Source organism: Sorex araneus, chromosome 11 (assembly GCF_027595985.1).
Source record: "Sorex araneus isolate mSorAra2 chromosome 11, mSorAra2.pri, whole genome shotgun sequence".
In the NCBI taxonomy this organism is placed as follows: domain Eukaryota; kingdom Metazoa; phylum Chordata; class Mammalia; order Eulipotyphla; family Soricidae; genus Sorex; species Sorex araneus.
Genome location: NC_073312.1, coordinates 29,473,674 through 29,489,314, shown reverse-complemented (window position 1 = coordinate 29,489,314; position 15,641 = coordinate 29,473,674). Strand labels below are relative to the sequence as shown.

Below are 15,641 nucleotides of genomic sequence, written 5' to 3'. Positions count from 1 at the left end.
CACTGCTGGGGCCCCAGACCCCGACTCACAGCGAGTTCAGGGAGCGGAGGCCCTGGAAGGCGTCAGGCGCCATCTCTGAGATCTGGTTGTTGCTCAGGTCTCTGCAGAGGGAGAGGAAGAGAGCGTGGCTGCAGCCCTCCAGGGCCACGGGCCCTGCCGGCCTCCCCCCATCCCTCCCTCCCTCCCAGAGACCACAGGACGACAGTCAGGGCAGCAACGGTCTCCTTCGACCTCTCGGGGAAGTCCAGTGCCACCTCCCCTGCAGGGTGGCACCCGCGTGAGCTGCCCCCCTCCCACCTGCTGGCCCCCTCCACCCTCCCCGTGGCCGCACAGTGGCTCCCCCTGGTGCATGAAGAGAAGTGGGTGGGTGATGGTCAGCTCCGGCCACGTGCCAGAGTCAGCTCAGCACCCTTAGAAGGAGGCCTCGTGGGGAGCATGGCAAAAAGGCCGGGCACCCCTGGGCAATCTTGGCCTGGCTGGGCCGGGCACCCCCTCCAGGGCGTCACTCACATCCGCCGCAGCTTCCTGTAGGGAGAGAAGGCTCCAGGTGGGATGGACTTGATCCCGTTGAGTTCCAGGCGGCTGCGGAGAGAACAGAGACAGGTCCCGGGGCCCTGCTGCTGGCTGCGCCCCCGCCCCAGCCGGGCCCCGAGCCTCTCCTTGCCCGCTCCCTCCTGTCTGGGCCGGCGGGCCCCCCACAGAGAAAGCTGGGATGAGGAAACGGACCCAAGCGGGGCTGGACAGAGGGCCGCTGGGTACCCTTTCCCCCAGCCCCCAGGAGTTGCTCGGGCCGGGGTGGAGCTTGGTCCAGCCGAGGGGCCCGTGTCCCCCACAGCGCGGCCTCGCCCACACTCACATCTCCGTCATGGTCTCGGGCAGGTTGGCGGGGATGGCGGTGAGGCCCTTCCCACGGCAGTCCACGATGCCGCTGCTGCACGTGCACATGGCCGGGCAGGAGCCGGAGGACAGGGTGCAGGACGGCGGGCGCCCGGCCTCGCCCTGCCCTGCGGAAGCAAGGGGCCCTGACCTTAGGATGTCTGTGCAGCATCCCCTCCCCAGACACAGACCAAACGGGGGGGGGCAGGGCACGGGAGATGGTGGGTGGTCTAAAAGGTGGAGAATGGATAGGGAGGGGAGGTGTTGGGTGAGGAAAGGAGGCAACGGAGAAGGACAGAAGGTGACAGAAGGAGAAAGGAAGTTATGGATAAGGACAGGAGGCAGGGGAGGAAAAGGAGGTGATGAGAAGGGGGAGGTGATGAGAAGGGGGAGGAGGTGATGAGAAGGGGAGGAGGTGATGAGGAGAGGAAGTGATGAGAAGGGGAGGAGGTGATGAGGAGGGGAAGGAGGTGATGAGAAGGGGGAGGTGATGAGAAGGAGGAGGAGGTGATGAGAAGGGGAGGAAGTGATGAGAAGGGGAGGAGGTGATGAGATGAGGAAGGGAAAGAGGTGATGAGAAGGGGGGAGGTGATGAGAAGGGGTGAGGTGATGAGAAGGGGGGAGGTGATGAGAAGGGGTGAGGTGATGAGAAGGGGGGAGGTGATGAGAAGGAGGGAGGTGATGAGAAGGGAGGAGGTGATAAGGAGGGGGAGGAGGCAGTGAGGAGGGGAAGGAGGTGATAAGAAGGAGAGGAGGTGATGAGAAGAGAGAGGAGATGATGAGAAGGGGAGGAGATGATGAGAAGGGGAAGGAGGTGATGGATAAAGGACAGGAGGCCATGGGGAGGGAAAGGAGGTGATGAGAAAAGGAAGGAGGCGATGGATAAGGACAGGAGGTAAAGGATAGGGAAAGGAGGTGATGTGCCTGGGAAGAAAGAGGAGGTGATGGATACAGACAGGAGGTCATGGGTGGAGAAAGGAGGTGATGGATAAGGACAGGTGATAAGTGGAGAAAAGAGATAATGAGAAGGGGGAGGAGGTGATGTACGAGGACAGGAGACCATGGGTTGGGGGAGGAGGTGATGGGCATGGAAAGGTGACAGGGTCAGGACAGGAGCCCCGGGCCATGGAGGGGAGCACAGGGGCCGGCGAGGCCACACCCACCTGAGCAGCTAAACTCGCTCTTCTGGACCTCGGCCACATTGAGGCCGCGCAGGGCAGCAGGCCCCGAGCACTGTGTGAAGAGCCCAATGGTGGGCCGCTGCCGCAGCCACTGGGAGAGCCAGGCCAGGTGGCAGTCACAGAACAGGTGGTTGGAGTGCAGGCGGCTGCGGGGAGGAGGGGGACAGGTGCTCAGAGCCTGGGAGCTGTGCTCCGGCCCAGGGGTGACCCGCAGCATCCGGTGTGCCCCCTGCGCCCCGACACACTGAGGGCACGTGTGTGCCTGCCTGCTGAGGGTCAGTCACGCTGGCCGCAGCTCCCCAGACCACACGCTCGCAAACAGAAAAGGCGCTGGAGGCCCCCACAGAGGCCCGTCCGCCCGCCCGCGGGCCACAGACTCACAAGGTGCGCAGCTTGGGCATGTGGTTGAAGCTGGACACGGGGATGGACGTGACGTTGTTGTTGTTCAGGGTCCTGCACGGGGTCGCGGTCATCAGGGGTCAGCCCGGCAGCACGAGGGACAAGCTGCTCTGGAGGGGGACAGACACTCCCGCCCCCGGCCACCGTCCCCGCCGCCCCCGGTGAGGGGCTGGGCAGCGGTCAGGAGTTGGCCGCCCCCGAGGCTCCGAGGCAGTGGACAGGGAGGTGGTGCCTGAGAGTGGGGGCCTGGGGTGGGGGGCTCAGAGGGAAGGAGGGCATCCTGCCTCAGGTGTCAGAGGACACCGCCAGGGCCCCCGGCTCGGCCCTGAGTGAGTGTAGACCCCCTCACCAGGGGGCAGAGAGCAGGGCCTGCCTCTGTCCTGTGCCCAGACCCGGCCCCATCGGGGGTCTCCTGCGCTGTCCCCGGCGTGCACATGGAGGTCTCCACGCCCCTACCCAGGCTGTGACTTACAGCACCTCCAGCCCGCGCAGAGCCCGGAAGGCGCCTTCCTCGATGCAGCTGATGTGGTTCTTGTCCAGCTGTCTGTGGGGGCAAAGCAGGGACCGATGGACACACTCCGCAAGCCCTCCGCCGGCTCCCGGAGCAACAGGGGGAGAAGAGGCAGCTCAAAGCCCTGGGGTGCGCGCAAGAGCCCTGGGGTCCGTCCCCAGCACCACGTGGCCCCCTGAGCACCACCGGGAATAACTCCTAAGCACAGGGCTGGGAGGTGCCACCCAGAACTGCTGGGTGTGACACCCAAACAAGACCAAACCAAGCCAAACCCAGAGAGAGAGAGAGACAGAGACAGAGAGAGAAAGACACAAAGACAGAGATAGAGTGAGACAGAGTCAGAGACAGAGGCAGACAAAGTGAGAGAGACAGAGACAGGCAAAGACAGACAGAGAGACACAGAGAAAGAGACAGACACAGAGAGAGACAGAGACAGTGAGAGAGAGACAGAGACAGTGAGAGAGACAGAGACAGAGAGTGAGAGATAGACAGAGAGACAAAGACAGAGACAGAGTGAGAGACGTACAGAGAGAAAGAGACAGAGAGAGACAGAGTAAGAGACACAGAGAGAGAGAGAGAGAGAGAGAGAGAGGGACCGAGAGAGTGAGACAGAGAGACAAAGACAGAGAGACAGAGTGAGAGACACACAGAGAGAAAGAGACAGAGAGAGACAGAGTGAGAGACACCTGACCACCATCATTGGCCCCGTCAGGTGTGGGTGGCATCAAATAGTAACTATTCTCTTCGCCTCCCCCAGTGAGAGTCAGAGAGGACAGGTGCAAATGAAAGGTGGAGTGTCTTCCCCTGCCCGCCTGGCCTGCGCCCCGGAGAGCAGGTGTCCCCCCCTGCTGCTTTGGAAACCACCCGGGGGGCGGGGTGCTGGCAGCTGAAACATTCCGACACCTTGGTGGGGGGCCCAGCGCTGAGCTCCTGGGTGCTGGGTGGGTGTCGGCCGAGCCGGAAGCCCTGGAGTCCAGGGCACAGCTTTGGAAGGAAAAGCCGGTGCGGTGGGGGTTCCACGGGACAGAGCGCAGAGCATGCCCCCCGCATCCGACACACACACTGGGGGGCACCCGCAGAGTGGGCCCTGCAGTGGTCAGGCCAGCGAGGGCACGGGCATGTGCTCCACTGGGCAGCGTGCAGGTGGACCCACACCTGGGGGTGAGGCCCCGGAGAGAGTGCAGGAGGCCCAGGGCCCATCCCCGACACCACAGCGGGGAGTGAGCCCCCAAATCAGAGAGATGGGGGGATCTGCTGGGATGGTCTCTGAGCATAGCTGGGGATGCCCCCCAAATCAAAACCAAACCAGCGTGACCACCCTCAGAACCTGCCTGCAGATGAACACAATGTCCCCATTCTACAGACCAACACACTGAGACTGAAGCCAACCAGCAGCTTAGACGAATGAGTTTTACCTGGGGAAAAAGATTCAAACCCAGCTCCCCCGTCCCGGGCAATGGCTTAACACTGCCCTTTATTTCTATTTTGTTGCTTCTGTTTTGGGCGAGTCACACCCAGTGGTACTCAGCATTTCCATTTTGGCTGGTTCACTCCCTGGCCAGTGCTCCGGGGACAGTGAGGTGCTGGGGATCACTCCTATGGCTCCCACATGCTGAGCGCGCACCCCAGCCCTTTGAGCCGGCCCCCAGCTCCAAACAGCACATTTCAAAGGGACAAGAGCATCACCGAGCCCCTTCCCGATCTCAGGGCCTTGAACCCGTGGCCAGCCGTGCCCTCAGAGGATGTGTCGGGCTCACTCAGCCCCCCGCCCAGGGACAGGCTGGCACGTTGCCTCTCTCCCCTGACCCAGAGCCCGGGCTGGGGGAACCCCACGGCCCTGGCACCCCTCCTCCTCTCAGCCCCGAACTCACAGGTTCTTGAGGTCCGTAGCTCCGCGGAAAGCTTTCCTGGGGATGGCCTGGATGGTGTTTTCACTCAAGTCCCTGCAAGGAGAGCGCCCAAGGGGGCAAGTGCTGCTCAGGAAAGGTTTCTCTGAAGACGGTGCCAAGGCACCAGGCAGCCAGCACGGCACCACCCCCACTCCTGGGGGTGCAGCAGAGGGGCAGCACCTGCCTCGGACGTGTTGAGTGACTCGCCGTGTAACTCGTCCTCCCATGAGTCCCATCCCCGGGACAGCCATGTGCGCTGGGCGGGGTCCTCGCCGCTCTGCTGCTCTGAGCCCTCGCCCCCTCCACAGACCCCGAGACAGAACATGCACCCCGGAGAGCTCGTATCTAAGGGGGGGCTGGCACCAGGCCGGGAGCACACCCACCGTGTGTGTGTGTGTGTGTGTGTGTGTGTGTGTGTGTGTGTGTGCCCAGTGGCCCTTGGAGAGCACCCGACACGGGCACAGCCACACAATGAAACAAGCGCCATGCCTGCCCAGCACAGCTGCCAGCAATGCCACCCAGGAGTCGTCCCCTAGTGTGCCCTGGAGGAGAGAGGGGACACTGTGACCTCGCCAGGGCAGCAGGGAAGGGGCAGGGCGGGAAATATACACGGACAAAGGAAGGACCATGAGGCATCACAGCACTGCCGGGAGCTGGCATCTACCAGCCTGGAAACAGCCAGAGTTGGTGTGGACGGGGTGAGGAAGGAGCCGTCAGCCACTGCCGGTGGCAACCCAGGATGGAGACTTCTCCGAAGAGTCAGAATAGGGCGTCCGCAGGGCCCAGAAATTCCACTTCCCGGCATTGACCCCAAGCACACGAAACCTTCCTTTGGAAGGACAGGTGCACACCTGTGGTCACTGCAGCCGAGGACGAGGGCCAGGCTACAGAAACAACCCAACTGCCCCATAGGAGACGCAGCCATAAGACAGTTGTGCATATACACGCAGGGATACTCGGCAGCTGGGACAGGAGATGAAAGCTGGCAGCCTTCGGCTCGGACAGAACTGGGTGGCGTTTAGTGTAACAAGTCAGAGGGAGAAAGAGAATACCAGCTGTGCTTCAGAGACCCATAAATACATCTCGAAAGAGATCAAAATCCATAATCTTGGACCCGCGCATGGCTGAACAGACAGGGGTAAATCAGAGGGGGTGGGTTGGACTGTGCCTGCCCAAGCAGAGCCCCCCGGCAGTCCCTTGCTTCCACAATCCAAAATCGCCGCCATACCCCCGGCCTGACTCCACCGTCTTAGGACGGACCTCACCAAGATGTAACATGCTGAAAATTTTGGTATGTGTGTTTTGTGACTGAAATCTCCAGGCTTTCTTGGGGTCCAGATGGGCTACATCCCCCCCACTTCCCTGTACTTCTGGAAGCCTTGGCAGTCATATCCACACCCCAAAGCGGTCACCCAATTGAAAAGCTACTCCAGCCTTACCATCCCGATAAAAATACCAAATGCCCTGAACAAACACCATGACGTCTTAGCACCTGTATTACATGATGCATAAAAGCAAAAGGAGTGAGAGAGCAAGAAGGGAAATGCCTTCCACAGAGGGAGGCTGGGGGTGAAGGGATAGGGTGTTGGGGGATGGTAGTAGGGAAACAGGGGACATTGGTGGCGGGAGGTGTGCACTGGTGGAGGATGGGTGCTGGATCATTGTTCTGACTGAAACCCAATTATGAACAGCTTTGTAATGGTCCATCTCACAAATATGCAATTAAAAATTTTTTTTAAAAGTAACGTGGAGTTCATGCCCAGCTCAATTTGCTTAATCAATGGTTGAATAAATAGCAGTACTCCTACACTAAAAAAGAAGAAAAGAAAAGAAAATACGAAGAAAATACAGGGAAATCAAACAGAGAGTATTGAACAAGGACAAACCCTTGTCTCTGCGGGACAGAATTCAGACACTGAGCATGGCGGAAGGGAGCAGTGGACAAGGAGAAGAAACCTAAGGACGGGGCAGAGGGTCGGGGGCACTTGGTGGTGGTGCAGGGTTTGTAGCTTTACGCATCCATACCATAGACACGGACGCTAGTGTCACCAGGATACCTGGATGAACACGTATAAATACTAACTCAGACACAACTTGATGACCAGAAACAGGGAAAGAAGGAAGGGGAGTGGAGAGAGGCCTCCTCCAGGCTGAGGGGCCTGGCCAGGCCCGCCTGTTGACCAGGTCCAGAGAGCTGCAGAAACCCACACATCCCTGGGCACGAGGTCCCTAAGGGATGTGGAGCTACTTGGGGCCACACTCAGACCTGCCCTGGGGGCGCTGGAATGGTGGCAGAGCCTCGGGGCCTCCTGTCACAGGCTGAGTTGGACCCCCCACCACGGGCCACCCCCTGCCAGCCACTCACACACAGTGCGCAGGCTCCGGGTGCGAGGAGGGGCAGCGGGCAGCTGACCTTCAGCTGGGGAGAGGAGGAGGAGGGCCCTGGGCGGGAGAACCCGCGAGTCGGGGGGCCGGGGGGCGCGTGGTCCTGCCGGAAGGGAACTCTGGGCCTCACATACATTATTCCCCTTAATCCTCACCACAACGCTGCCGGGAAGGCTTTTCATCCGTATCGACGCCTTTATTGATTCAGGCCGACCTGCTTCCAGAAAGGCTTTCAGGTGGATTATCGGATGTACAGAGTGGCCAGAGGCCGGAGCAAAAAGCAGAATGCAAAGAGGAAAAAAAAAAATCAATGGTGGTTCCGCAAGAACTCGCAGCTGCCACGCAGGCAGAGCCAGAGCTCCAGGCCTCCTTCTGGCCCATGGGAGAAGGGGAGCCCGGCCATGGCCTCCCCAGCATGTGGGGACTTTTATCCGGCCCAGCTGCAGGCCAGAGAGAGGGCACCAGGGCCTAAGCACAGGCTCTGCGTAAGAGAGATCAAGGTTCAATCCTTGGCCCCACCTGGTGCCCCGAGCACTGAGTTGGGAGTAACCCCTGAGCACCACTGGGCTGGCTCCCAAACAAAACAGAACTAAATACATAGAGGCCAGAGCGATAGTACAGGGGTTAAGGCTCTCACCTTGCATGCAGCTGAGTCCAGTTTGATCCCTGGCACTACATAAGTCCCCTCAGCATCATCGGGAACGATCCCTGAGCACGGAGCCAGGAGTAAGCTCTGAGCACTGCTTCATGGGCCCCCCAAAACAAAAACAAACCCCCAAATAAATAAATACCAACCGGCCCTGCTACTCTGAAGTACAGCCGCCCTGGCACTAAAATAAGCCGGGAGAATTTCCCCGGGGGTCTTTACTTTAAAAAACGGCTGTGGCCTAATCAATAACACCCGATCCTTTATCATAAGTGGGTTTCAAGTGTCCATTTCTTCTAAAAGCATCATCTCCAAGTAGGCTGCAGGGAAAGCAATTCTGGAGCTCAGCGGGGAAGGAAGGGGGTGAGTGAGGAGGGCCAGGAAGTGGCTGTGTAAAGGCGGAGGGGGGGCAGGGGGAGAGGGGAGGGGGCCAGGGAGAGCCCTGGAGGAGTGGTGGGGGAGGGGGCACCTGGAGCAGGCGAGGTGCAGTGGGGTCCACAGCGGGGAAAGTGTCTGAGGCAGAGCAGGTGGGCAGGCGGCAGATGCGACACTGAGCACCGCTGTCAGACGCCACTCGAGCGCCAGTGTTTCCAGGAGAGACAGGCAGGAGACCCCCACGGGGGCTGGTTAGACCCCAGCAGCCAACACTCACGTGGACGAGTACAGAAAATGAACTGGAGGGGCTGGAGAGATAGTACAGTGGGTAGGGCGCCTTCCTGGCATGCAACCTACCTGGGCCCGATCCCTGGCATGCTGAGTCCCGGCAGGACTGATCCCTGAACACAGAGCCAGGGGGAAAGCCCTGAGCAACCCCCAAAACAAAAACAACATCACAAAGAGGACGATGGGAAGGCTGGGGAGAGTGCGACGGGCAGGTGAGCGTGTCCAGGCGCGTGGACGGCCCAGTGCTTGCTCCCCAACACTGCCGGCCTCTCCCCTAGGCACTGCGGGATGTGGGCCTGACACCCCCCCTCCCGGTCCTGCTGGGGCTGAGCTGGACGGCGTGGCTGTGCCGAACAATCCACCCACGTAGGCAGGAGTGCCCCCCACCCACCCCTGAGCACTGCTGGGGAGTGAGCTCCCCTACAGGAGTCTCACAAACACACACATGCGCACACACACACACACACACACACACACACACACTCACACATATGCGCGTGCGCACTCACACACACATACGAATGCACGCACGTGCACACACACACATGTACGCATGCATATATGCACACGCAAAGGAAGGACACTGAGAGCAAGCCGAGAAGTCTGGAGGAAACAGTCTCCTGTCCAGGGGGTGGTGGGCAGAGGCCAGTACTCCATAAGGAGAACTCAGGTGTGGTTCCCAACTCTATAGTTTACTGCCCGCCTGGCTGCCACACACCCGAGAGCATGTTTTCCTGTTATTTTAAATGGGGATTAAATACCTGCCAGGGGGGTCTGGGGAGAAGCTTAAGAGACGGTGCATAGTTAAGCACCGTCCAAAATGGAGCAATGTTTAGGACAGGATGCCGCTGGCTTTGTTCTGCTAAAGTTCTCGCTGTTGTTTCCCATGTTCCCAGCAGGGGGCGCCAGACACCCGTCCTGAACGCAGCGGGCCTCAGCCTTACCCCAAGCCCTAAGCCCTTCCCATTTTTGCCCCAGATGACCTCCTACCTGGCCACAATTGTCTTGTCTTTCCCAAACCTCTTTGAGAAAAAAACGATTTCCCCTTTCTGGCGGGGGAACACCACCTACATCTCTCCTCATCACGTTTCCCTGCACTTTTATCTCCTGCCCTGCTCCTCCCCGCCCCCCACCCCCTGTGGGGAACCTTGTCACTGGCCCAGAAGTGATTCTGTGTGTGGCTGGGGTGTGTCACGGCAATACGGGGCACCCCGGGAGAGGACACTGTGGACGATGGAAGGTTCTGGAGCTGGAGAACCCTGCCGATCCCACTCAGATCACGTGGTCTCAGGGAGTCACTTACGTGCTCTGGCTTCGGTTTGCAGATCTACAAAACAGGCTGCAGGAATAACAGCACGGACATTGCGAGCTCTGCTGTGGAGGTGCTTTGTTCTCACCTCACCCACTCCTCCCGTGCTGCCTTCAGAGCCGAAATTCCCTTCCTGCCGCAGGACCTTGGCGCTTCCTTCCAAGCGTCTTCCTCCTCTGCACCAGGAGGAGCCCATTTCCTGTCACGTCCCAACTAGCCATCCCCGACTCCGCACCTGGCTCCCGGGATCGCCAGGCCTTCCCTCCTCAGCATTAATCCCGGTTGGGCCTGAAGTACTAGGGTGTCACGTACACGCACTTTTGCTTGACACCCACTTCCCCTGCCAGGCCCCCGTCTCCTGAGCACAGACACGGTCTCTCTTTGCTCCCCCTGTGGATACCCGGCTCTGTGCTGAACAGAACAGAAATGGACCCTCACTCGTGATTCTCTTGCTCCAAGTGCTCTTCATCAGGAAAAACTTTGGGCAGGACAGACGGTGTGGCTGAGTTGGGGGAGGTGGGGATGCCAGCTGACCAGGCTGGCTGTGGGTCATCACCAACCTCATCACCACCAGCACTATCATCATCGTCTTCATTCCCACCATCATGGCTATCTCCACCGTCATCATTGTCTTCATCCCCACTATCACGGTTATAACCACCGTCGTCATCGTCTTCATCCCCACCATCATCACTATCACCACCGTCATCATCGTCTTCACCCCCACCATCATGGCTATCTCCACCATCATCATCATCTTCATCCCCACCATCACGGCTATCACCACCGTCATCATCGTCTTCACCACCACCATCATGGCTATCTCCACCACCATCATCATCATCTTCATCCCCACCATCATGGCTATCTCCACCATCATCATTGTCTTCATCCCCACCATCATGGCTATCTCCATCATGATCATCATCTTCATCCCCACCATCATCGCTATCACCATCATCATCGTCTTCATCCCACCATCATCATTATCTCCACCGTCATCATCGTCTTCATCCTCACCATCATTGCTATCACCACCATCATCAACACCCCCATCCCCCCATCAGCATCGCCACTGCCATCTCCAGGTCTGTGTCTCCTCACCTGAGCCCAGGTGACACTGTACCTGCTCTGCCCAAGATGCATCAAGCCCTAGGGGAGGGAGCTCGAGGGGGAGGGGAGCACGGAGAGGCACAGGCTGTCCTGCTCAGTCTGCTCAGCCTTCCAGAATGTTCTGCTGGTCCCAACGTGACACCAGCAGCCTGGGCAGGGAGGTCCACAGTCTCCAGGCAGGGGAACGACCGTCCTGAGACCCAACGTGGAAGTGAGGGACCAGAGCCCCCGACAGCCCACTCTTGGGGCTTGGAGGTCAAGGCAGGTGAAGAGCTTCAGCCACACCCCACCTCCCGGGCCAGACCCCACCCCCCTGCACTGGGTCTGAGAACATCCTGGTGACTCACTCAGCTCCCTGAAGAAAAGGAACAGCCAGTGTCACACTGTGACGTGGGCCTGTCCAGGTGTCCCCTCCCAGCTCCCCGGCCCCCTTCCTCCTGGACCACCCGCTGAGTCCTCCTTGGCCTCTGCCTGCCGGCACAGCAGGGGCTGGGAAGCTGGAGTCAGGGCCCCGTGTTCTCACTGCTAATCCCCTTCAGGCTCTCACCCGGTCGAGCCCTGCAGGGAGGCAGGCCTCTCAGGGCGCAGCGGGGGGCCCAGCTGGGCTGCTGGGCACCGGCCAAGGCTGGATCCAGCCCTGCTTCCCGCCGCCTCCTACTCAGCTGCCTACTGCCCAGTGCCGGCCTGCTCCGCCGGCCTCAGACTGGCCCGAGGTCTGGGCTGCTCACGCCCACTCCCCATCAGACTCCAGGCCGCCAAGGAGTCTGGAGCATCTTCCCTCGTCTCTGGAGCTCAGTCTCCACCTCTGTGAAGTGGGCAGAGCCATGAGGCGGGGAAGATGAACAGGTGCATTTGGGGGGATGCCGGCTCCTACTCCTCCATGCCCACGGGGCGCTGTGGGGTGTGGGGGGCTGAGTCCAGGAGAGTGATCAGGAGGGCAGGAGCACGTGTGCTGCAGACCGGCCCCGACAAGGCCACACTCAGGCCCAGAGCAGAGCCCCCGCGTCCCTGCCCACCCCAACAGGGCCCCTCTCTCTGCAGTCTCTGATCCCTCGCCCGTCATGTGAAAGGACTAAGTGAAACGCAGCGTGTGGAAGCATCCAGAAGACGCAGGGTCAGCGGGGACAGGCTTCAAACTGTCCAGCTCAGTTCTGCTTCCGCTCCACCCCTCCCTCCTAAGGACATCCCGGGAGTAATGACACTCAGGATCCTCCCCAGGTGCGGGCTGGAGATTTTCATTTCATCGTCCTCTGGCGGGGTACACTGGGCTGTGCTCAGGGCTTACTCCTGGCTCTGTGCTCAGGGATCACTCCTGGTGGTTCTCGAGGGGCCATATTCAGGGCCGGGGATTGAACCTGGGCTGGCACAGGCTGGTAAGTGCCTTATTAACCCCTGTGCTCTCTTTCTAGCCCTGCCGAGACTTTTATTATTTATTTATTTATTTATTTATTTATTTATTTATTTATTTATTGCTTTTTGGGCCACACCCGGCGATGCATAGGGGTTACTCCTGGCTCATGCACTCAGGAATCACTCCTGGCGGTGCTCAGGGGACCATATGGGATGCTGGGAATCGAACCCGGGTCGACCGCATGCAAGGCAAATGCCCTACCCACTGTGCTATCGCTTCAGCCCCCCGCCGAGACTTTTAAACATGGGAAACACTTGATCTTTCCCCCAGAAATACCTGATGTCTGAGCTCCTCTGGTGTTTCTTCTGGAGTCTGGGAACTCCTAAGTGACAGAGAAGTCAGAGATACTCTGAGAACCAGGCGCTGGGGTCTGGGGGTGAGGAGCTTGGCGGGGCAGGGGGATGCTGAATGCAGGCAGGAGCCTGAAACTCTGTCCTGTCTCCGCCCCTATGGGTGGTTGCGGGGTGGGGGGGGGCTGGCACTAGGCGTGGTGAGGTTTGAGCTCTACAAAAGGGGCCGGTCGCAGCCTCCGGTGCATGCCAGGCCCTGAGGTCCCTCCCGCTCCCGCCCCGCGGGTTAATGTTGCAGAAACCTCATTAGGAAAAGGCATTCAGCAGCCCTGGCTGACTGCGCCCCGGCGCCCAGGGCACTGTTTCCTCCAGCCGGGCGGTTTGTGATGCAGCTGCTGATAGTCCCCGAGTCAATCCCCACGATAGAGATATCAGGCAAGAGGCGTGCGCCTGCCCGGCGTCCACAGAGCCCTGCCAGGAGGGAGCGCTGGGTCCAGGACTCAGAGGCTGCGGGCAGCGCGAAGGACCAGCCTGGACAGAGCAGCCTGAGCGCCCCCTGGGACAGGTCACGGGGTGGGGTGGGACAACAGAGGGGACGCAGACCCCCAGGCTTGAGCACCTCCCCTCTGCTCAGCACCCGTGGCCCCCCTGCTCTGCTGAGTCCTGAGTCAGGGTGCAGAGGGAAGAAGTGGGGTCCTGTCCCAGACCCCTGGTAGTGTTAGACACCCCCAAACTCCAGCCAGCCCCGGTCTGCAGGAACAGGGGTGCAGCCGGAGATAGAACCCAGACACAGAGGAGAGAGCAGGTCCTCAGGCGCAGACAGCCCAGGCTTGCCCTGGCATGCCCTGTCCCTGCCTCAGGGCCGGCCAGGTGAAGGTTTCTCCGAGCCTGGCCACAGGAGGGGGCAGGGGCTGTAGCTACTCCCACGGGCTGAGCTGCAGTGGGGAGTCGGGGCCACACGGGCCATGAACTCATGAACTCCACTCTGTGCTTTCAGAGTTGGGCTGGGGGAAGCCTGCGGTGGTGGGGGGTGGTATCTGTGCCAGGATGAAGTAGAGGGGCCCCCCCCAAGGGGCTGTTTCCCTTCCTAATCTAGTACGGGCGCAGGCATGTGGTCATCTTGGGAGAATTCAGCAAGTCTTCTTTTTCCTTTCTTCTTTTTGGGGGCCGCATCTGGCAATGTTCACAGGTTACTCCTGGCTCTGCTCTCAGAAATTCCTCAGGGGACCAGATGGAACCCTGGGGATTGAACTCGGGTCAGCCATATGCAAGGCACATGCCCTACCCGCTGTACTACCGTTTGAACCGCAGCAAGCTTTCTCTCTACGCACGCAGCATGCTGAGAAGTACCAGTCTCGTGTGCTATGCTTCTGGCTTTTTACGTGGGTGGCAGGGGTGGGGGAGTTGTTGGGCCACCCCCCCTTCCTGCCGTGGTGCGGGGGATGCCCCTGGGGTTCCCTTGTGCAAGCTGCCTGCCCGGCTCCCTCCACGCGGGTCTGACGAGCAGCACAGCACAGACACACGGCAGGTGCCACCACCAGGGATGAACGAGAATCTTCCAAGATGACAAATACCAAAGAATCAGGACTCACGCTTCTAGTCATGGGGAGCTCCCCGGCGAGGGCGAACTGCACAGAGAAAGTGGGCGAGACAGGATGCACTCAGAGCAGCAGGGGCTGGGGTCCGACTCCAGTCCACCCAGAGGCCAGAAGGCACAGCCCTTCTGAGGCCTCCAACACCAAGACTGCCGGGGGCGCCCCCTGTAGGCGGCAGGGTGCAACACACCCTCTCTGACAGGGCTGTGAGGGTTGGAGTGGGGCCTGTCCCGCTCCTGGATGTGGTATGCTCCACACTTAGTGGCGTGGGCTGGGGTGGGCACCGAGGAGTTGGGGGGGGGGCTCCAGCCTTTCTGGAGGGAATCAGGTGGGCTCCAGGCTACGTTCTAAAATAAGCAGAAGTAAACAAATCAAGGCTGACCTGGACAAGGTCAAGGGAGCACCAGGCCAGACGAGCTGCTCCCAGTAGGGACGGGGGTAGGGGTGGAGCCCCTGCACCATGGCATGGGGCCCCGAGACAATGGCAAGCAGGACGGGGCACGGCCTGGCCTGGCCCGGCCCCCCAGGCCCTGAGCAGCACCCCCAGGAGACCCAGGGAGGCAAGTTCACCCGGGGGGGGGGGTCCCTTCTCCAGAAGCCAAGTCCTGGGTCGGTCCGGGCCCCAGAAGGACAAACTGTCACTGCACAGCGTGGCTTCGTCCAGCCGGCCCGTTTCAGTTGGGCGGCTGCCCATCTGGCTTCCCTCTGGCCTTGCCCCTCCCCACCCACTGAAGCCACAGGAAGCGGGGAGGGGGGGTGTCGCTTCACTGTCATTCAAGTGCCAGGAGCAGGGGCAGGGACAAATGGAGCCGCGCTTAAAGAGCCATCAGAAAGGCAGAGCGCAGCGCACGGGCACAGGAAGGAAATCAATCTACGAAGCGGGCCTTTGACAAATTGGCCATTCAGTGAATTGACTTTTAGCAAATTGGCTCTTAGCAAAATGACAGTTGGTAAGTGGCGCCGCTCCCGCCATCGCCCGCACCTTGGGTGGGGTGGTGTGGGGGTGGGTGATGAACTGTGAGCTCGCAGCACGGCCCAGCCCCGAGCTCAGGGGGAGGTGTTGGCACCCTGGCCAGGCCCACACCATCTAACGCCAAGGCGGGCTGAGTCCCTACTGAGGGGTGGGGGTGGAGGCTGCACGTGTCCGAGGGTGCGGGCGCCCCTTCCCCGTCTCACGCGCTCTCCCTTACGCTCTTCTAGATTCCGAGGGGCCGGCTCCCTGGGAATGACGTGCGCGCGATCCCGTGTGGTTTGGAGAAAGAGACGGAGAACCGGGAGAGGAGCCCGGGGCTGGGGGCTCACTCAGCTCCAGCCTGGCACTTCAGGGAGAAGGAGACGGGAACCTGGGGCTGGCAGTGCCGGAACCAGCATCT

General features: G+C 60.3%; 1 protein-coding gene across 1 annotated transcript in view; it reads right to left on the bottom strand.

Moving 5' to 3' along the window:
- SLIT1 (slit guidance ligand 1) overlaps positions 1 to 15,641 on the bottom strand; it is a 149,721-nt gene that overhangs the window by 48,408 nt on the left and 85,672 nt on the right. The window contains exons 5-11 of the mRNA XM_055118780.1: positions 4,839 to 4,910; positions 2,929 to 3,000; positions 2,439 to 2,510; positions 2,040 to 2,203; positions 857 to 1,004; positions 511 to 582; positions 30 to 101 (exon numbers count right to left, since the gene is read on the bottom strand). Coding sequence (XP_054974755.1) covers positions 30 to 101; positions 511 to 582; positions 857 to 1,004; positions 2,040 to 2,203; positions 2,439 to 2,510; positions 2,929 to 3,000; positions 4,839 to 4,910 — 672 coding nt within the window. The remainder of the gene's footprint in view (positions 1 to 29; positions 102 to 510; positions 583 to 856; positions 1,005 to 2,039; positions 2,204 to 2,438; positions 2,511 to 2,928; positions 3,001 to 4,838; positions 4,911 to 15,641) is intronic.